This window comes from Pavona decussata, unplaced genomic scaffold, assembly GCF_977016875.1.
Source record: "Pavona decussata unplaced genomic scaffold, jaPavDecu1.1 SCAFFOLD_87, whole genome shotgun sequence".
NCBI lineage: Eukaryota > Metazoa > Cnidaria > Anthozoa > Scleractinia > Agariciidae > Pavona > Pavona decussata.
The window spans coordinates 5,235,001-5,257,186 of NW_028145504.1; the positions used below are offsets into that span (position 1 = coordinate 5,235,001).

Here is a 22,186-nt window from a genome sequence, read left to right on the forward strand (position 1 = left end):
TCCTTGCAAACTAACCCCCAACTATTGCATACGGAAAGACCAGACCAGCACACCGGGAACTCCATGCCCTACTCTTTTTTACACTTAAACTTAGCGAATAAGCATGAATGTGTGGGATGAGCTTTTTTCTGAATATCTTGAACTTGTTTTGCAACCCCCGACCTTTTACCCAACATGTTGCAAAATTATTGGGGGGGGGGGGGGGCTGAAGCCCCCCCGGCTCCGCGGTCCCTGATTTGAGAGAGAATCTTTCATATATCTTGACTCGCACCTTGGTACGAGGAGACAGTTCTGCTCTTGAGTAAAATAAGTGTTAACTCTGGAACAAACTCCCCGCAGCCGGACAAGAGAGCAGCTGAGCAGCCTAAATACTTCTAATTGTACCTTTTAAATAGAGAAATCATGAGTAATTTGATGCAACCAAAGGTAGTCATAAATAATTATATAGATATTGTACAATATAGAAATGAAACTAGTGATACCCCAAACAATAAACTGGTATCCGGATCTCCTGGTATAAACTGAATCGATGTAAGTGTCATTTCAAATGGCCTAAGTTCTGCCATAACATACAAAACAAGAGTTTAAACTGTGTGCGGAAAAGCATTTCAGACAAAATTGGAACTGGTAAAACCCACATTGGTTGTGTTGGTCGTTTTTAGACCAGAGATTCATAATCTACGGTCGGAATGGATTGCAATTAACTTGAAAAAAGTTTGGCTAAGTTAGTTCTCGCTTTTCCGTTGTGAGATGTGCTAGAACAGATTATGAGTGGTTCCTTTCAGAAATTCAGTTGATTTTTTTTTTATTTCAGTGTTGTAGTGGTATTTTGTGACAAAATGAAGGTATTGTTTCACCACTTTTACCCAAAACGTCAAACTCCTCGTGAGACTTTCCCTTGAAGAGCTTTATGAATGTTTGTGTTTATCGGGAAGGGGCCGTGAGAGGAATGGCGTTGTTGGTATATCTGACTTAACCTCATGAGTGACAAAAAATTCGTGGACCTCTGTTATTTCGTATACATCTTTATTAACATTTGTTTTGAGGATAACGTTTCAGCGAAGGATTGAAATTCGACCGTTTGAAACACTGCACAGCTTCTGAGTCACACTTGCACATAGCGTACCGACATTTGCCGTAAAACCAATAGTGACTTGAGGGTTCTGTGAAAAGAAAATAAGTTTCAGTTATTCACCAAAATTTATCTCAACTACTCATTGGTATGTCGGGGAAAGGGGCTTGAGGTGAAGAACGTCTCTTGTGGGTTTCTGCAGGGCTCGTGGTTGTGCAATTAAGAAAACCGATCAATGTTCTGTTACACAAAATGGACAAAGCTACAGTTGACCAACTCACATTCTGCCTTTGTTTAACTTCCCTTGAGAATAAAGAATAAAGGAGGAGATTCAGAACATAACCATCTAGCACCGACTCGTTATATTCAGTGTTGCAATGGAATAATAACGTGCCGCGGAACAACTGTTCAAAAGTGCCAGATAATGCGGCATGGAGAAATAGATGTATAGAATAGCAACGGAATAGGGAGAAAAAAACGAAAATTCGAAAACAAGTCAGAGTGATGTAATCAACGGGTCAGTAATTTTCAGGCCAGCATGATGCAACCAACAACAAAAAAAACAATTTGTTTACCGCAGAAATTGCAAAAACAAAAACGTTTAAAGATCTACGCTGCATACCGTGTAGCACGAAAATTTTGCGGATTGGCGATTTTTTGTGGTTTGCGGGAACAAGTTTTTGCGGTTCGAGATGACTGAAATTTCTGCTGGGAACTAATTTTTACGATTCTCTAATACGAGTGCAATAAACACAGTTTAAAAGGACTTCAACAGTAGTTAATGAACTCGCTTTCGCGTGCGTTTGTAAAAACAAGGACCCTGCTTGTAAGCTCTGAGTTCAAAGGTTCTATCGAGTTGACGCCAGTTTATTGATATCATCACTGGGAATATTGAATGGCTGTGTTAGTGTTTCCAACCCTTATATTAAAAATCGCGGAATGTTGCAAGATCTTACCACTTACAGGGCCGTTCTAAAAACCACTTTTGTGAGAACGCACCCTGTTTAAAGATCATCATCATCATCATCATCATCATCATCATCATCATCATCATCATCATCATCATCATTACAGTTATTATTATTATATCCAAGATTAGAGCTGATATAAGGTCTTAAACAGTGACGGATCTAGGAGACCCCCCTCCACTCTCCACCTGTTTATTTTTTTATTTTCTTCTAAGACCAAACCGAAGTCCGTGAGGCCGATCGAGTCGCCGAGATATACTCATGAAGAGAAGCAAGTCCAGCGTAAAGGATATCCCAGTTCCCTGAAGGTCTGCCCGGCCACTGTGAATCTTGAATGGTTGTGTTAGTGTTTCCAACCCTTATATTAAAAATCGAATGTTTCAAGATCTTACCACACTGATAGCAGTTCTTTCTGCTGTAGGGGAACACGTAAACGGCGTTACGGAATGGGCACACTCCTGAGTCTTTTACTGAGCGATAGCACTGGTCGTGTACTTGGCAGCATCTGTGGATTGTTCAAAGGCTAGCTCTCAACATTTTTTCAATTTTGAAGGGCGTTCCCTTTTGTACTAAGAACATATAACCTCTCTTTCTTCGAAACACGCTTTTATCGATCAGTCTTCTTTGATTTATTTATTTCTCATTTATTAAATCGTTTAACTCATCTTCATAAAACTATCGGAGCTTTACAGTCAAGTCTTCATGTAAACACCAGTAGCATTAGATAACATTTCCTTTAGTATACCTGTCTGTATCGTCCTTAGGCTTTCCCTTTCCTCCTATTCCGCAGTAGCAGCCGTAACCGATGTACAACAGCGGGCTTCTTTTAGTGTGGCATGAGATCATAAATCCAAACTCCGCTACACTTCTGCGGCTAAGCATCACAGGCGCATCTAACGTATAGAAAAATATTCGGCAAGACAAAAATGATATTCCATGAATTAGGAACTTAGTTTTTTCCGTCTAGTATCCAATGCTGGCCTTTACCGACAGTCAATGGCGGATCATTCATTCACTAAAGTAAGTTCTTTCTTTCTCTTTTTATTGCTTGTTTGCAAAATTTTTATATAACAAATATTATTTAATCAGATTTAGTGGCGTACGAGCGGACCGAATGTGTTAGGTTTAATTTGAGTTTCCTCAAAAGTTGGCGAAAATGGGTTTGACGAGGAAACCTTCTAAGGAAATTTTTTTTCAGCTTTGTAATCGTATTGGGGTCACTATTGCTAAAGAACCCTTACAGATAGACTATTTCAAAGCTGCAGCTAAAGCCAGGATATCAGTCCAAATACGTGTTTCTTAGAAGATCTTGTAACCTGCGTGTTCGTGTGGGAGAAGATTATCTTTAGTTATTAAAAGTATTCTGACAGCTTACCTTGATAGATCTTTTCTTGTTTCTATACATAACAAAGTAAGCATTTAATGATAAAAAAGTTAATATACAATAATAAATTCCTATAAAAAAATTCTATCTAAACGGTATTCTTGGGAGGAACCAAGAAAATCCATATTTGGCGTAACGAAGACAAAAAAAAAAAAAAAAAAAGCAACAACGACAACAAGAGAATAGAACATGGCATTAATCGAACTCATCAAGAGAAATTGCTAGAGGTAATTTGTATGCCCTGCGTATTTTACTTTCTCGCAGTTGCCAATTTTAGCGTTGACCACGGTTCTGATCTGGCCATAGCTACATTTATTTAATGGAAGATAAAAAGAAGCCTAAAAATTTGGTTTGATTAATTCTGTACAATAGCGGGAACGTAGTAAAGAAAATGTAAGAAGTGAAGTGTGTTCTTAATCGGAGGGATGGAATTTAGTCGTTAACGTTGCATACGTAGTACGGACAGATGTCACCATCGTCTGTAACTTAGTGCCGTATGCGAAAGATGCATGGGCTCAGTCGTAATCTAGAATTTCCAGAAAAGTAGAATGAAAGTCCTTCATTTACAGTCATAATTTTGATCACCAAGATGAACTGATTACAAAGAAATACGCTGTAGAGCTCATCTCTGTATGTAATAAGCAACTGAGTCTAGTATCCGATAATAGGCAACAGCTTTGCTTACCGGGTCATGGGTGCTTGCAGCTATTGAAAGCTGGAAGACGATAAAATAGGAGTAGAGAGCAACAAACTGCTTCATCGTGTTCAGAATGCAGGCGCCGTCGATGCTCACCTGTTGTGTTGAAAAATCAGTCCAGTTTGTTTTTCATTACTTACATTCGTCAGAGCTGCCGCTTCATTTACTTCAATGCTGTCACGGTTGAGTCATCTTCCGGGGGGGTACTCCCTTATATGGGCTATATAGGTATGTGCGGCGCCAAAGGGTATGGTTTTTCGGCTGTTTTGGTCATAAATAGGGTATCGTTTTTAGCCATTTTGCTGCCATTTTGGTAATAAATAGGGTATAGATTTTTGCACTCTAGTCCTGGGTTCGATCTTTTTTTTAGAAGAAGCTACTTCAGGTCATAAATAGGGTAGGGAAAATCGCAGATTATGGTCATAAATAGGGTAAGGGTTTTGGGAAGCGGGCCGCACACCCCTATACAATTTTTTTTTTGGAGTACCCCCCCCCCCCGGAGTCATCTAAAGAGGATGTTAAAAATAACTCTTGATCAACGTGATCCACCTGTTTCATTTTGTGGAAAAGTAAATAAGCATAGAACTCGCGTGTTGTTTTCAATCAGTTTTTGAATTAAAGTAGTCGGGTTTGCTGTCTCTTATTTCTTGTCTTCGCGTAATTAATATCAAACACGAAACACAGTATTTCATCACATATCAAACACCGAGAATCTTGAGATTTGAAAATACGGGGAAAATACGACGCGTAGCGGAGTATTTTTGACGAACTTCGAGGTTTTTGATATTGTGATGAAACACTGTGACGAGTGTTTAATACAACTTTTCAAACAAACCTATTTTGAAGGAGAAATTAAGGAAGCAAAAACGAGGAGTTTTTCATCAGATATCCAAAGACGTCACGGTGCATGATTTCCTTCGACTCTAGCTTTTGAATTATTGATGCCTTTGAGAAGTTAAGTTGGAACTTTCTTGTCTTTCTTTTAAGGGGTCAGTTCAGTGTTGGGCATTCATATCACCAAAACCGTATGAATATTTTTAGCTATATTCTTCTGATTTAGCCGTAACCTTCCTTTTCCTCCTTGTGTATGAAGTAAAACATCTTGAAAATAAGCAAATATCTTCCGGCGTTTCACTGCAGCACCGTAAACAATAATTATGAAAAATGTCAACTTCAGCTATATTAACCAGACGTACAGTAAGCTGAAGGTTAAGTAATGATGTCTAACACACAAAAATTATAAGGTAAATTCCTGTTTGTTTAATAAAGATTTCTAAAAGAACGAGTAAATTTATCATGGGCCACTCTATTCGTATAAACACAGGAGGTAATGCCAAGAATGCGCAAACTGAAAAGTTGGGAAACGCCTGGCACCGTTCAAAGACATACGGATACATGTCCAGTTTATTCATGTTTCCTTCGCTGCGGTTACAGCGGAAGCGGACCACTTTTTTGTGTTTTCCGTCAGGTTTCCTTTGAGGGAAACGCATGTTTCCGCTGGAAACATAAAGTACATACTATACTATGTTACTATACTATACAACATGGCTGCCAACTAAAAACGTAAACGTGAATGTAAATGTGATTTATTTGCCCACGAAGCACCAAAGAGCTCCAGGAACTCGTTCAAAGGTGTTCGTGCGTTCCGGGTCGAATTGGAATTTGAAGATGTTAGTTTTTGGGGAGGGAAGAAAACCGGAGAACCCGGAGAAAAACCTCTCGGAGTAAGGACGAGAACCAACAACAAACTCAACCCACATATGACGCCGAGTCCGGGGATCGAACCAGTTGGTGGGAGGCGAGTGCTCTCAACACTGCGCCATCCCTTCCCCCCCAAAACTAAGCTGCAAGCATGCGCAAAGGACACATATACGGATTAAATATGGCAGCAGATCATAAAAAGAATGGGGGGGGGGGGGGGGGGATTATAAACTATTGCATTTTTGTCCTTGTCGCCGAAAATGCAACTTTCCCGAGCTAACAAATCGATAAAGCAACGATCGAACAGCACTTCAGTTGAAGAACTGACGTCAGGATGAAATCATTCTAGGCCGTGCCTTTTTTAATCGAAATAAACTCATAAATGAACACAATATCCTCTTACTAACCACTTTAAAAAGTACAATGTTTACCTTCATGCCTTTCTTCTTGTGCAGAGAGAAAATCGTTTCTCCGATACGTTTCCCCAGCTTCCCATTTATAACATGTGATGTTAAGCTACCAAAACGATTGTTGTTCTCCCAAAAAACTAAGGCAGTGCCTTTTTAACCGAAAAGCAGAATTTTTGTGACTGAGACAAACGGCAGGTTGGAGCCATTAGTGAATCACATTCCACAGGTCACAAGTAAAATTCACTGTTGTGGCGGGTTGTTCGAAAGCCGATTGACGCTAATCTACGATTAAAAGTTAATCGACGTTTTTATCTCGCTCTTTAAAAGTGGTTTTAAAGCCTAATTTCAATCTAAAGGTAAAGAAAAATCCAAGTCAAAACTAAGGGCCAAAACTATTCTGGAAGAATTTTTATTGATCAGTTATTAAACTCGAATTAAAGTTCACGTTAATCCAGGATTAGCCTTATCGGGCTTCTAACAACTTGGCCCTGGTATGTAACCAATAAGGTTATCGTGTTTTAGGCCTGAATTAGCTTTTTAGTATGGAGTTAGGGCTAGGAGACCCTGTTTAGCTTGTCTATATACAATTATCACAGTGACCTGTAGTTGTGACCTGTGACCTGTGACCTGGAAAAGATACCTGCCCATTAGTGAAGCAAAAACGCTCCTAAAACCGGTTTGTTTTTGTTCAGCTTTGGCAGCCATTTTGGTTTTTGTCGTTTCCTTGGTCAGTTGTATTCCCTGTTAAAATAGCAAAGCCGCTGAACATAAGAACTGGCCGAATTTCGAAAAAAAGTGGGAAAAAACAGAAAGGTTCCCTGCATCAACAAGCCGATAAAGGCTTTAATTACAATTTTCAAAGTTCCTTTTATTCTGCGGTCAGTACTCTTTCTACTTCATAAAAAGGACCTTCTTTGTTGCTGGTCTATTCTTTAAAAATTCAGTAGCACTCACATTTTTTAAGGTGGTCTTATACAAAACGTATTTTTTGTATTAGACCACCTTAAAGCCTTGTAAAATGCCCCACTTACAATTTTGTTCAATCTGGCCAGCCATTTTAAATTCGCGCCTGCGATACAAACCGCGTGTCGTCTAGGATAGTAATCGATTAAGTTTAGTATCTCTTAAACACAAATTTCCAAAAACGTATCTTTTATTAAGGATAAAGCTAATACCAACGTATAAGGCGCCTTTACTCGGGGATTATTTTAAAAACTGGGTAATCGAGATAAAGTACGCGCTTTAAACACCGATAAATGTCTGGAATGTCACAGGGCACTCTCCTATCAACAATGAAAAAATACAATAAAAAACCGTTATTGGACTTCGTTTTTCCTTTCTTTTCTACGACTGGCCGCCATTTTCAATAATTTACGTTTCCTTCAGAAACCGCTTGGATATCGTTCAGAATTATTCTTGGCTCGTGTCGGAAACTTCCGAGGATTTCCCAAACTTGAGAGTCCAGACGACGGTGCCTAAATTGTTAAAAATGGCCGTCGCATCTCTCGCAGAATAGACACGAACTATACAACAAAGGCATATCACGGCAATCTCTTGCTATGCTTGTTTCGTGAAGGTACCCTGTGATGTGTCGAGTAATTTGTGGTATCAAAACTAAACTTCCTAAATAGAAGAATTTTTTTTCTCACGTAAACAGAAAACCTCCATGGTTTATTCAAAGTATTGTTTAAACAATAGCCTATTGTTATACTAACAGTAAACTATTGTTAAGGAGCAAATACCACCTTGATTTAGGAGTGCCTCGTACGTGAATCTGGCCCGGGCCCTTTACCTTTCTGGGATTTGAAATCTTTGTGGTTTGGTACAGCTTCGGACTACCCAACATTGGAGTTATTCTTGCAGCTTTGGAAGTATAAGCCCAAAAGACGTTTGGAAAAGTAACGGCTCGTTACAATTGGTGCAAGTGATCTAAAACACGGCCACGACACTGTGTTAGCACTTATAAGAGGCTCTTCCATAATTTTTCCTTGCTTTACTCTTTTGAATGCCTTGAATCTCCACTTGATAAAAATTCGATAAAAATTTTATAGCTATTAAATTAAAATAATAAAACTTTCTCCTCAAGGGGGTATTTCTAAAATTCTGCTGATAAATATTGAGGGAAATCAAACCGGCAAACCTCGTGTCTGAGTGTAAATGATATGTTTATTGGAATGGTTGGTATTATATCTGAACAGACCACAAGAGTGATACTTCGTAAGCCTCTTAAATTTCCTTACACATGTTTTTATTAACATTTGTCTTGAGGATAATACTTCAGCAAAGGATTGAACTTCGACTGTTTGAAGCACTGCACAGCTTCTGAGTCACACTTGCACAAAGCGTGTCGACATTTGCCGTAAAACCAATAGTAACTGGCGGGTTCTGCGAAAAAAAAATAATAATATAGAACCACTTAAATCTGAAGTGAACTTTTCGTGTGTGGTACTGGGCAGGGTTCGTCACGGGCAAGTTTGGGGTTGGTAGGAGGATGAAAATACTTTTCAGTACTGTATTGAAGTTAACTTCCTAAAACTCGTAAATAATTCATAAATAGAAAAACAAAGGAGATCACTACCGTAAAGGAGGTTTTCGTAAAATTCGGTGAACTTTTGCTTCAAATTTCTTTAAGTATAATAGTGCCAATAAAGTAAAAACATATCATACTATTATTTACATGTAAAAGGCCTTTTAAAGATATGAATAACTTTTTTTCACAAACTTATGACGTCACAAATAGTTTCAGTACAAAGATAAATCACAAAAAATAGAATATCTCGGGATATATAAATATTGGAGTGATGCTGCTCAAACTTGGCGCCATAATGTACGCCAGGTAAGATACAAATTTTTCAACTCCAAAATGTTTTTTTTTTTTATCAAAAAAAAAATTAAAAGGATTGTTCAAATTAAATTTGTTCTAAAACATCACCCCAGTGTACTAAGACTATCGATGAGTGTCTCTGGACACAAATGGACGGGATTAGAATGGGCTGCAACTTGAAAAAGTTCTCGCGTTTTCGTCTGCTCCTCACCCTACTCAAAATCACACCGTGTCTTACCGCACTGATAACAGTTCCTGCGGGTGTAAGGCATCGCGTAAATAGCAATATCGAATGGGCAGTCTCCTGAGTTTTGCACTGAGGTGTAGCACTCGTCGTGTACTTGACAGCACCTGGAGAATGATCAAAAGTCTCAACATCTCATTAATATGGAGAATATGTTGTATACTTGCAAAATGCGACCTATCGATTTTCCAAGTCAAAACGAATTTAAAATATTTGATTTTTAATGTTCAAAATATTTTTTATTATTTTTAAAGAGAGCAGCTCCCTTCTATGCAGTGTTATTTTCATCGCGTATCTCCACCACCACTCGAGCATTCTGCCCGTCAATTTTTGTACCTCATCCCGTACTCGGCCAGGCCTTTGGTAGACTTTCTATTCCTTTATTCTTACGATTATTCCTTTATTCTAACGATATGGATGAAGATCAGAGAAGAATGAAGGGATGGCGATGGCGATGATGGAAGTAGTGTTGATCAACCTCGTTCACAGGATTTTTCCCTTGTAAATTGGAAGAGGCGAAAAAAGAACGAGGTTGGGTGGTGGTGGTTGTGGTGGTGTTTGTGATAATGATGTTGATGATTCTGATGATGTTGATAATCCTGATTCTGGATGATGATGATGATGATGATGATGATGATGATGATGGTGGTGGTGGTGGTGGTGGTGGAGGTGGTGGTGTTGATAATGATGATGTTGATAATGCTGAGATGATGATGATGATGCTGCTGCTGATGATGTTGATGATGATGATGATGATGATGATGATGATGATGATGATGATGATGATGATGATGATGATGATGGTGGTGGTGGTGGTGGTGGTGGTGGTGGTGGTGGTGGAGGTGGTGGTGTTGATAATGATGATGTTGATAATGCTTATTCTGGGTGATGATGATGATGCTGCTGCTGCTGCTGCTGCTGATGATGATGATGATGATGATGATGATAGTGATGACGACGATGAGTTAATACTAGCTTTCCAGTTTACGGCTCAAGAGCAAGGTTGTAACTCAGGGATAGCTCTCCCACGTAAAATATCATGCCGTTTATTAATTTTCTTGGACTTACTAGTAAAAGTTGTTTATAGACCTCAAAGTCCGATCGCCTCAACGTTCAGCGGCCCAGGTGTCGGGTCTTATTTTTACCAAGGAAAAAAAAACACTGTTTCGAAACAATACTATTGAAATCGTAGGGGGTGGGGAGGAGTTGTTGCGGCGGATGCTGCCAGCGGAGACTTTGTACTGATAACGTTTTTAATATTAGAGCAAACGCCACGAAACTTTGTGACTTTTTGAAAAATTTATCTGGGAACAACTTGATGTTGTCGGTTAGTCTAGTGCATGTCCATTGACTTTGATGTTACCCTCCCCTTCTCTCCAGGCCCTAAGGGACGAAAAAGAGCTGGGTAAAAATAGAGTGAATAAAAAATATAACTGATAACAAATAAGGCTCCTCTAGTATACCTGTCTGTCTCGTCCAGGGGCTCTCCTTTCCCTCCTATCCCACAGTAGCAGCCATAACCGAGATATTCGTGCGGGAGTCTTTCTGGGGATAGGTAGCATAAACCCATAAGAGTAAACTCCGCTACACCTCTCTTCGTAAACATCATAGCTGCATCTTTACTTTACTTTTTGTTAAAAACAAAACAAAGAAGCGAGACAAACACAAAGTCGCATGAAAGGAAATTTCTCTCAGTGAAGCATCCAATGTTAGTTAAGCGGGGAGGTGGGGAGCATAGTACCCATAATGCCTTGGTACTTACTTTTGTTGGTTTTAATCAATCAGTCTGACTCAATCGATCTTTAAGAATATTACACTCGAATAAGTTTATTCTTGACAAAGTTTCCATGCTAAGAATTTCTATTCTTCGAGTGCTGTACGCACAAAATGGTAAGAAGTAGTCCGGTTTGAAAAGCTGGCCCGCATTATTTTGAGCAATTTTGCAAGCAATTTTCTCGTATATTCTGGCAAATTTAAAATGTGTCCCCTCACCTTTACAGAGAAATCTGTAAACAAAAAGCTTGCTCGTGTGATAAATAGGAAGCTAGAGCCCTTTTGAATGAGGGATTGTAAATGCTTAAACTAAACCCAACGACATTTCCAATAAGTGCTTGACTTCTTTGATAAACTATGTTATGTGTTTAACACGTTCTAAAACCATCGGGGATATTCTAAAATGCATTTTTTGGAACAAATCAAGGAATTTGTTATTATCTCTTCCATAAAAAAATACTGATTTGTGGCAATAATTAGGGTTTTTTATCATTTTTTTACCATGGTGTCAGAAACTATGGTAAGAAAACATCTTTTCGTATGTATTATTGCCAACTATTACAAAATTGCAACATTTCAAAAATAAGTGAATTTTGATCTTTTCTTACCAGAAATCGATGTCTTTGATGTATCATGGTAATCATTTTAAAAAAAGTGCAAATTTGTGCCGACGAGGAAGTGGCATGAATTGAACTGAAGTTGTTGTTTTCTGCCGTAGACAGTGAAAACATGGCAAAAAATCGCAATGTCTCGCTATTATTGTCCAAAAACTCCAACAAAATATTAAGATGTAGGTTTTCTACTGCAAAAAACGCAATTTAAGATGATATATTTGCCAAGTTTTTAAAAAAATGGCAAAATACATATAAAAAGTGTTAGATGTTGAAGGGTACATGGAAATTTCCGTGTACCTTTAGCAAAAGATTTCGAAAGGTACATGGAAATTTCCGTGTACCTTTAGCAAAAGATTTCGAAAGGTACATGGAAATTTCCGTGTACCTTGTAGCAAAAGATGTCAAAAGGTATATGGAAATTTCCGTGTACCTTGAAGAAAAAGATGTCGAAAGGTACATGGAAATTTCCGTGTACCTTTAGCAAAAGATTTCGAAAGGTACATGGAAATTTCCGTGTACCTTGTAGCAAAAGATGTCAAAAGGTACATGGAAATTTCCGTGTACCTTGAAGAAAAAGATGTCGAAAGGTACATGGAAATTTCCGTGTACCTTTAGCAAAAGATTTCGAAAGGTACATGGAAATTTCCGTGTACCTTGTAGAAAAAGATGTCGAAAGGTACATGGAAATTTCCGTGTACCTTGTAGAAAAAGATGTCAAAAGGTACATGGAAATTTCCGTGTACCTTGTAGAAAAAGATGTTGAAAGGTACATGGAAATTTCCGTGTACCTTGTAGCAAAAGATGTTGAAGGGTACATGGAAATTTCCGTGTACCTTGTAGCAAAAGATGTTGAAAGGTACATGGAAATTTCCGTGCACCTTGTAGCAAAAGATGTTGAAAGGTACATGGAAATTTCCATGTACCTTTGCATTGTAGAACCGTAAAGGTACATGGAAATTTCCGTGTACCTTTGCATTCTAGAACCGTAAAGGTACATGGAAATTTCCGTGTACCTTTGCATTCTAGAACCGTAAAGGTACATGGAAATTTCCATGTACCTTTGCATTCTAGAACAGTAAAGGTACATGGAAATTTCCGTGTACCTTTGCATTCTAGAATCGTAAAGGTACATGGAAATTTCCGTGTACCTTTGCATTCTAGAATCGTAAAGGTACATGGAAATTTCCGTGTACCTTTGCATTCTAGAATCGTAAAGGTACATGGAAATTTCCGTGTACCTTTGCATTCTAGAATCGTAAAGGTACATGGAAATTTCCGTGTACCTTTGCATTCTAGAACCGTAAAGGTACATGGAAATTTCGGTGTACCTTTGCATTCTAGAACAGTAAAGGTACATGGAAATTTCCATGTACCTTTACGGTTCTACAATGCAAAGGTACACGGAAATTTCCATGTACCTTTGCATTCTAGAACCGTAAAGGAACACGGAAATTTCCATGTACCTTTGCATTGTAGAACAGTAAAGGAACACGAAAATTTCCATGTACCTTTGCGTTCTAGAATCGTAAAGGTACATGACAATTTCCATGTACCTTTAACTATAAAATCCAGCACCAACTGTCTAACCTGGAATAGAACGGGCGAAAAGTTAAGCATTTTGAAATAAACTTCCTTTCACTGTATTAAATTGGAAGGAAAATGATAAAATGAGCTAATATTTACCGGATGAAGTAAAAACATGGCAAAATAATTAACATTTTTGTTAAATATTGCCACCTTTAAAACTCTTTGGAGAGGAAATGGCACGAAAATGACTAAAATAGCTTAATATTACCAGAAACTCGCCGTTTTAGAATATCCCCGATGGTTGTTTGTAGTACGATACACTTTTCAGAAAAAATTGATCTCACTCAGGAAATTTTGCATCCTTTGTGACCGTCAACATTCGAAGTTCGAATAAGAAAGGAGCTTCAGTTTGTAGAGCCGCAAAAAGTAATTTCTTCAGAATTTCCTCCATTTAATAAGTTTACGCAAGTGAAATTGAGTTGTCCAAATACTATTGGCTATGAGTCGTATATGACGAAAGTCCTTCCGTAAAAGTCTTTCATTTCTCCCTGAAACAGAATGAGTCAAGATCTGCAATACATACTATGTTAATTCCTTGAAGAAGATCTTGCCCACAGAAGTTAACAGGGTACCTCTCCCCCGAAAAGCCCCTATTACATGTTCTAAGGGAAAAGAAGTACCTTATAATTATATCCGGCACAACTTACCTTTAGATAAAAAGATCTCCGTTTGTTTCTTCTATACGTGAAAAAGCAAGCATATAAGATTATGACCGGAATAAATCTGATGGTATATTCTTAAAATATTGGTAAATACATGAGAATGATGTGTTATTCAGTCAATGGCACAGAGAAACTAGTATGGCTGTGTCTTAATTTTGACTGAATAATACCTAACCTGAAAATCGTATCTAAAAAGTTTCTAGAAAAGGAACCGCGTGAACTGAAATCGACTATCGCTGAAATTAGTGCTGATGAAGTGAATACATGGCTACCATAGAACTCGGAAGAACAAAACAAGACGAGTTGAATTGTACGTTGATTAGTTCCCTTTTGCAAATCTTGATGTTGAGCATGCTCTGAGCGACAGAAGATGTATGTTGTTTTCGAAATAAAACCTTAAAATGATATGGCTCGATTCTACGCTCTTACTAAAGTCTGTTTTCATATCCACAGTACAGAAAATATAAGAAGTGATGTGAATTATAAATTGAAAGGAAGGAAAAGTTAACGGATTGCAGTATGGAAAGACGTCTATTTATTTAATTTTTTTATCTTTAGTGATATTTAAAGATAATAACAAACTATAATAATCTGTAATGTTCAGCAATAATTATTCAGCACTGTAATGCTTTGGTATTGCCCTTGTAATCATGTAATGCCCTCTATCTTTAATGCATGGCAAAGCTGTTAAATGATAAATGTTTTTATCTAGTGCTAATGACATGTTTGAATTTTGGGCCCACTGCCGTATCCTAGAATTTCCAAAACAGTGTTTTGTAAGAAAGAATGCTTCATTTTCAGTTATGTACAGTTTTAATCCGCAAGCTGAAATTGTAAATGTGTTGTAAGACATCTCGTTCGATACTCAAACTCTAATATTCAATATTCACAGCAAAGTTACTTACCGGGTCATGGGTGCTTGCTGCTATTGAAAGCTGGAAGATGATTGAGAAGGAACACAGAGCAAAAAACATCTTCATTGTTCACAGAATCAGGCTCCAGTAAGGCTCAGCTTTTGTCTTGAGAAACTGAGTCTGAGTCTGTATTAAATTTGCATTAGTTCGGGCCTTATGTACTTTACAAACGTCCAAAAGAAATTGCCTGAAAGAGTCATCTGCATGAAAAAGACGTTGAAAATTACTCATTAATTGCACCTGTTAAAGTTTTGTGGAAAAGTAAATTTGAGCATAAAGAAGCCAAGTATTTTATGTTTCCGTTTTCGACAGTTTAATTTCAAATAGTCGAATTTGTCATAATTGGAAGTAAAGTTTAGAATTTTTTGGGCATGGAATCATTACATTGTTCGCCATCCTGGGAGAGAAAATGGTAATGATGATAGTTTATCTAGGAGTCCGTGCGAAAGTAAGTTGAGTGCACTTAGGAGAAAAGGTCCTCAGGTTGCTAAAATTCGTGAATGATGTATGACTGCCTAAAAAATATTTTTTTCTTTAAAAATTGCACAAAAAAATTAAAGGTTGATAAAAACTATATCCTATATTTTGTGTTCATATGTAGTAAAACAACTCGAATATCAGTAACTGATAATTTAGAATTACATCAGCGTCAATGATGTAGACCTCACATGCAATAAGCAGAAGGTTAAGCTATGATGCCTCCCACCAGAAAATTAGGTAGAATTAATGCTTTGGTTAAAAAATATTTCTAAAACAAACGAATAAATTCGTCATAGACCACTCTATTCTTAATTGTATGTTGACTTGAACCCAGTAAAGGTGAGGGCACAGAAATCGAAACACTACGGTATGCATTAATGGAAAGCGGTTGGCACTGGGGAGGAGGTATGAGAACAAAAGCACGTCTTAATCCGCTGCTGAACCGAAACGAATGACTATGGTATGATCGTATTGATCATGTGACTGAAACAAGCACCTAAAGGGGGCTATACCTTATTCCAATTACTTCTTCCCCAAGACCCCGGACCACCTTGATCCAATTAATTACTAACAAAGGCGGGAAAAGGCATAAAAATTCTATTTGCGGGCAAATATTTTATATTGGAAATTTGTGTTTTAGAGTATTAAACTTAATCGATTACCATCGTCATCGGGCGAGACCCACGACTAGAAAAAGTTCGTGCGTCAAACCATGATAAACAACTGACATGTCACCAGGGGCTCTCCCAACAACTATGAAAAAAATACGATAAAAACGTCGCTCTTTCTGCACTTGGTCGCCATTTTGACTGAATTTACGCGCGCTCGAATAAAGTGAGGATTGGGACCCAGTCTCCTACAGAAACTGTTCGGATGTCGTTCGGTATTTGCATCTCGAAGCGTGTCGAAAACTTCCGAGGATTTCCTACCGAGCCTAAAATATTAAAAATGGCCGTAGCGTCTATCGGCAGAATACTTTGGACACGAACCACTGACAAAGGGTGTCAATCTTTTGCTACATTTTGGTGTGAGGCCTCCTAAGTTAAGATGTATCCTAAGAATTTTTAATTAATAATGGTCCATTGTTATGCCAACAGCATGCTATTGTTAAGGAACAAATACCATTTCGATTTAGGAGGGCTTCTTAAATCCAGGCCTCTAATTAACGGGCGTCTCGCAGTACCTTTTGGGGGTTTGAAAACTTCGTGGTTTGATATTGCTGAGGACCGACCGATATTTAAGTTATTTTTGTAGCTTTGACAGTATAAGCCCAAAAGACGTGTGGCAAAGAAACGACTTGTTATCATTGGTACCTTCTACGGGTCAAAAGTGATCCAAAACATGGTCGCAACACGGTGTTAGCACTTATAAGAGATTTTGAAATTTATCCCCATGCATCCCCTCACCGTCTCTTTCGTCTAATGAATGTCTTTAAACCTTCTACTTGATAAGAATTCGATAAAAGTTTGATAACTATTTAATAAAAAAATTGTTGAAAAAATAGTTTCTCCTCTAGGGGGTATTTCTAAAATTCTGGTGATATATATTGACGGAAATCAAGATCAAACGCAAACCTCGTTTCTCAATATAAGTGTTTATTGAAATGATTGATATATCTGAACAAACCACGTGAAGGACACTTCGTGAATCTTTTCCAGTCCTTATACATGTTTCTTAACATTTGTCTTGAGAGTAATACTTTAGGTCACGATTAAACTTCGACTTTTTGAAGCACTGCACAGCTTCTGAGTCACACTTGCACAAAGCGTGTCGACATTTGCCGTAAAACCAATAGTAACTGGCAGGTTCTGGGGAAAAAATGATATAGAACCACTTACATCTGAAGTGAACTTTTCGTGTGTGATCGGGGACAGGGTTTGTCACGTGGGTAAGTTCGGGGTTGGTAGGAGGATGAAAATACTTTTCAGTACTGTATTGAAGTTAACTTCCTAAAACTGGTGAATAATTCGTAGAAATCACTGCCCGTGGAGGAGGTTATCGTAAAGTTTTCTGATTTTTCGTTTCAAATTTCTCCAAGAATAAAAGGGCCTATTATTAAGTAATTTACTATATTTTACCTTATATTTACTTACTTTTACATGTAAAAGACCTTTCAAAGTTATGAACAAGTTTTAGTTCAAAAACCTATATGACGTTACAAATAGTTCCAGTACAAAGATAAATCACAAAAACAAAAATTATATCAGTGAATATATATATATATATATAAATATTAGAGTGATGCTGCTCAAACGTTGCACCATAATGTACGCCAGGAAAGAAACCAAATATAAAAATCCAATTTTTTTTTTATCAACAAAAACCTAAAACGATTGCTTAAATTTAATTTGTTGTAAATCATCGCCCCAGTGTACTAAGACTATCGATGAGTGTCTCTGGACACAGATTGACGGGGTTAAAATGGACTGCAACTTAAAAACGTTAGGCTAACTGTTTTCAAAGTTCTAGCGTTTTCGTCTCCAAAATGCGCTAGAACATATCATGGGTTGTTCCTTGCAATAATTCTATCAGTTGATTTCTTTCTCTCGGTGTTCTAAAATTGTTTGGCAACTAAGCTAAGTTTTTGCCTAAGGAATCCACTTTAATTAAGAAAGATAGTTCAATATTTGAGCTTTAACTCTCCACCCTACTCAAAATCACACCGTAGTCTTACCGCACTGATAACAGTTCTTGCGGCTGTAAGGCATCGTGTAAATAGCAATATCGAATGGGCAGTCTCCTGAGTTTTTCACTGAGTCGTAGCACTGGTCGTGTACTTGACAGCACCTGGAGAATGATCAAAAGTCTCAACATCTCATTGATATGGAGAGTACGTGGTATACTTGCAAAATGCGACCTTTTGATTTTCCAAGTCCAAACGAATTTAAAAAAGTTTATTTTTAATGTTCAAAATAATTTTTATTATTCTTAAAGAGTGGCGATCCCATTTATGCAATGCTATTTTCATCCCGTATCTCCACCACCACATGCAGCATTCCGCCCGTCAATTTTTGTATCTCATCCCGCACTCGGCCAAACCTATCGTAGACTTTCTATTCCTTTATTCTAAGTCTTCTAACGATATGGATGAAGATAAAAATGAGGGAATGACGATGGTGACGATGGAGGTAGTGTTGGTCAACCTCGTTCACAGGGGTTTTCCTTGTAAATTGGGAGTAGCGGAAAAAGAACGAGGTTGGGTGGTGGTGATAGTAATAATAATGTTGATGATGCCTATCATGATGATGATGATGATGTTGGTGGTGGAGGTGGTGGTGTCGATAATGATGATGTTGATAATGCTTATTCTGGATGCTGATGCTGCTGCTGCTGCTGATAATGATGATGATGATGATGATAATAATGATGATGACGATGAGTTAATACTAGCTTCCCACTTTACAGCTCAAGAGCAAGGTTGTAACGCAGGGATAGTTCTCCCACATAAAATATCATGCTGTTTATTAATTTTTTTTTAATTTAATCGTTGTTTATAGACCTTGAAGTCCAGTTGCCTCAACGTTCAGCGGCCAAGGTGCTGGGTCTTATTTTTTACCAAGGCAAAAAATAACCTCTGTTCCGAAATTCGCTGGAGGAGTTGTTGCGACTTTGTACCTGATTAACGTTTTTAATATTTGAGCAAACGCCAGGAAACTTTGTGAGTTTTTAAGAAATTTATCTGGGAACAACTTGACATTGCCGGTAAGTGTTCATTGACTTTGATGCTACCCCCCCCCCCCCCCCCACCCCCCTCTCTCTCTCCAAGACCCAAGTGACGAAAAGGAGCTAGGTCTAGAAAGAGGTGATGAAAATAGAACTGGTAACAAATAACGCTTCTTTAGTATACCTGTCTGTCTCGTCCAGGGGCTCTCCTTTCCCTCCTATCCCACAGTAGCAACCATAACCGAGATATTCGTGCGGGAGTATTTCTGGGGCTAGGTGGCATGTGACCATAAGAGCAAACTCCGCTGCACCTCTCTTCGTAAACATCATAGCTGCATCTTTACTTTCTGTAAAAAACAAACAAAAAAAACAACAACAACAACAACCAGCTAGACAAACACAAAGTCGCATGGAAGGAAATTCCTCTCAGTGTAGCATCCAATGTTAGTTAAGCGGGGAGGTGGGGAGGAAAGTACCCATGTTGCCTTGGTACTTACTTATGTTGCTTTTAATCATTCAGTCTGACTCAATCGATGTTTAAGAATATTACACTCGAGAAAGTTTTTTTCTTGACAAAGTTTCCATGTTAATAATTTCTTTTCTTCGAGTGCTGTACGTACAATATCCCAAGGTTTTCCTTGATGTAGTCCTGTTTGAAAAGCTGGCCCGCATTATTTTGAGCTATTTTACAAGCAATTTTCTCGTACGTTCAGTCAAATTTAAAATGTGTTCCTCCACCTTTACAGAGAAACCTGTAAACGAAAAGCTTGCTTGTGTGATATATAGGAAGCTAGAGCCCTTTTAAATAAGGGATTGTAACTGCTTAAGCTAAACCCAACGGGATTTCCAATAAGTGCTTGACTTCTTTGAAAATCTATGTTATGTGTTTGTTACGATACATTTTTCATTAAAAATTGATCTCACTCAGTATAGGAAATATTGCATCCTTTGTAACTGTCAACACCCGCTATTCTTTCGAATAAGAAACGAGCTTCAGTTTGTAGAGCCGCAAAAAGTAATATCTTCAGAATTTCCTCCATTTACTAAGTTTACGCAAGTGAAATTGAGTTGTCGAAATACTATTGGCTATAAGTCGTATATGACAAAAATCCTTCCGTAAAAGTCTTTCATTTCTCCCTGAAACAGAATGAGTCAAGATCTGCAATAAACACTATGTTCCTTGAAGAAGATCTTGGCCAAAGAGAAGTTAACAGGGCACCTCTCGCTCATCCATGGAATTAAATTTCCCATAAGCCCCTGTTACGTGTTCTGAGGGAAGAGAAGTACCTTATAATTATGTCACAGCTTACCTTTAGATGACAAGATCTCCCTTTGTTTCTATATTTAGAATAATAACAAACTGAAATAATCTGTAATGTTCAGCAATAATTATTATTAACACTTTTTTTACAACACTGTAATGCTTTGGTTCTGCCCTTGTAGTCATGTAACGCCCCGTATCTTTAATGTGTGGCAAAGCTATTAAATGATAATGTCTTTATCCTGTGTATGAATTTTGGGCGCAAATCCGTAACCTAGAATTTCCAAAACAGTATCTTATAATAAAGAATGCTTCACTTTCAGTTATGTACAGTTTTAATCCGCAAGCTGAAATTGTAAATGTGTTGTAAGACATCTCGTTCGATACGCAAACTCTAATATTCAATATTCGCAGCAAAGTTACTTACCAGGTCATGGGTGCTTGCAGCTATTGAAAGCTGGAAGATTATTGAGAAGGAACACAGAGCAAAAAACATCTTCATCGTTCACAGAATCAGGCTCCAGTAAGGCTCAGCTTTTGTCTCGACAAACCGAGTATGAGTCTGTATTAAATTTGCAATAATTTGGGCCTTATATACTTTACAAATGTCAAAAAGAAATTGCCTGAAAGAGTGATCTGCCTGACTGCTGAGGATGTTGAAAATCACTCTTTAATTGCACCTGTTAAAGTTTTGTGGAAAAGTAAATTTGAGCATAAAGAAACCATGTATTTTATGTTTATGTCTTCCACAGCTTAATTTCAAATAGTCCAATTTGTCTTTTTAATTGCTTCCCTTTTCGTTTGAAACTACAAAGAACTAGTCTTGAACTTCATAACTGAAATTTAGAATTTCTGGGCATCGAATCATTAAATTGTTCGCCATCCTGGGAGGGAAAATGGTAATGATGATAGCTTATCTAGGAGTTTGTGAGATTGTGAGAAAACAAGTTGAGTGCACTTAGGAAAGAAGATGCTCAGGTTGCTAAAATTCGTGAATGACGTATGACTGCCTAACCAATATTTTTTTTTTGCATTAAAATTGCACTAGGAAGGTTGGCAAAAACTATTTCCTTTATTATTTATAAAGAGTTAGCATTAACCTTTCCTTTTCTTATGTTCATATCTAGAAGAACAACTCGAATATCAGTAACTGCATGACAATTTAAAAACAAAGTATCAGCGTCAAAAATATTGATCTCACGTGCAATAAGCAGAAGGTTAAGCTATGATGCCTCCCACCAGAAAATTAGGTAGAATTAATGTTTTGTTTAAAAAAGATTTCTAAAACAAACGAGTAAATTCATCATAGGCCACTCTACCCTTAATTGTTTGTTGATTTGAATACCATTCGGTTCTTCAGTTTTCTTAAACACTTAACTTACAGCAACTGCTCCAATAAACTTCAACTCTATCCAAGCCCTCTATGGACGTTACAGTTTTGTGAACGTGAAATAAATAATTCATGACAAAGAAACTGAGAGAGTTAGAGCGCCTCTGATTTTTATTCATCAATTACAATTGCTGGAACTCGTTTTGGAAGATCTTCATGACTAAAGAAACCTCGACCCCTTGATCGTTTAGAGAGAGGCGTTGCATTGCATTCCATTAAGGGCATGACATTCTAAAATACTGGGAAGATTATTCATTCATAACTCGTTCATCTACTTTTTCTCAAACACTTTTATAATTATTTTTTTTTCAAAGTAAGTAATTTGGATACAGGGATTATTTTTTTCTCTCCCCTACGTTTTGAAAACCTGTACTGAATTCTGAACGTTTGCCTTCTCATGATGCGCTAATATAGTTTGCTTTCTTATATTTATTTTATTTGGTTTTGGGCAAATACCAGTAAAATCACGCGATACCTTGTTTAGCATAAAATCCTCCGCAAAGTTAGTGTGACCTGATTCAAAGAAGAGCTTGTGGTCATGA

General features: G+C 37.7%; 3 protein-coding genes and 1 long non-coding RNA gene across 4 annotated transcripts; all 4 read right to left on the reverse strand.

Annotated features, from left to right (window-relative positions):
• Positions 1–1,015: 1,015 nt before the first annotated feature.
• Positions 1,016–2,954, reverse strand: LOC146474978 (phospholipase A2 A2-actitoxin-Cgg2a-like). The gene is made up of 3 exons (XM_085116314.1): positions 2,786–2,954; positions 2,433–2,545; positions 1,016–1,163 (listed from the first exon to the last, which is right to left on the reverse strand). Exons 1-3 carry the CDS (start codon positions 2,920–2,922, stop codon positions 1,030–1,032), a joined length of 384 nt encoding a protein of 127 aa, XP_084972440.1. The 5' UTR covers positions 2,923–2,954; the 3' UTR covers positions 1,016–1,029.
• Positions 2,955–3,419: 465 nt separating this feature from the next.
• On the reverse strand, positions 3,420–6,450 carry LOC146474979 (uncharacterized). The gene is made up of 3 exons (XR_014866022.1): positions 6,254–6,450; positions 4,110–4,217; positions 3,420–3,437 (listed from the first exon to the last, which is right to left on the reverse strand). It is a non-coding gene; the product is annotated as an uncharacterized LOC146474979 (long non-coding RNA).
• Positions 6,451–8,427: 1,977 nt separating this feature from the next.
• On the reverse strand, positions 8,428–15,084 carry LOC146474980 (phospholipase A2 A2-actitoxin-Cgg2a-like). The gene is made up of 5 exons (XM_085116315.1): positions 14,842–15,084; positions 13,918–13,952; positions 10,764–10,922; positions 9,295–9,407; positions 8,428–8,617 (listed from the first exon to the last, which is right to left on the reverse strand). The coding sequence occupies exons 1-5, from the start codon at positions 14,914–14,916 to the stop codon at positions 8,484–8,486; spliced, it is 516 nt and encodes a 171-aa protein (XP_084972441.1). The 5' UTR covers positions 14,917–15,084; the 3' UTR covers positions 8,428–8,483.
• A 1,821-nt stretch (positions 15,085–16,905) lies between these two features.
• LOC146474981 (phospholipase A2 A2-actitoxin-Cgg2a-like) lies at positions 16,906–21,003 on the reverse strand. The gene is made up of 5 exons (XM_085116316.1): positions 20,682–21,003; positions 20,304–20,331; positions 19,178–19,340; positions 18,005–18,117; positions 16,906–17,138 (listed from the first exon to the last, which is right to left on the reverse strand). Exons 1-5 carry the CDS (start codon positions 20,754–20,756, stop codon positions 17,005–17,007), a joined length of 513 nt encoding a protein of 170 aa, XP_084972442.1. The 5' UTR covers positions 20,757–21,003; the 3' UTR covers positions 16,906–17,004.
• Positions 21,004–22,186: the final 1,183 nt, after the last annotated feature.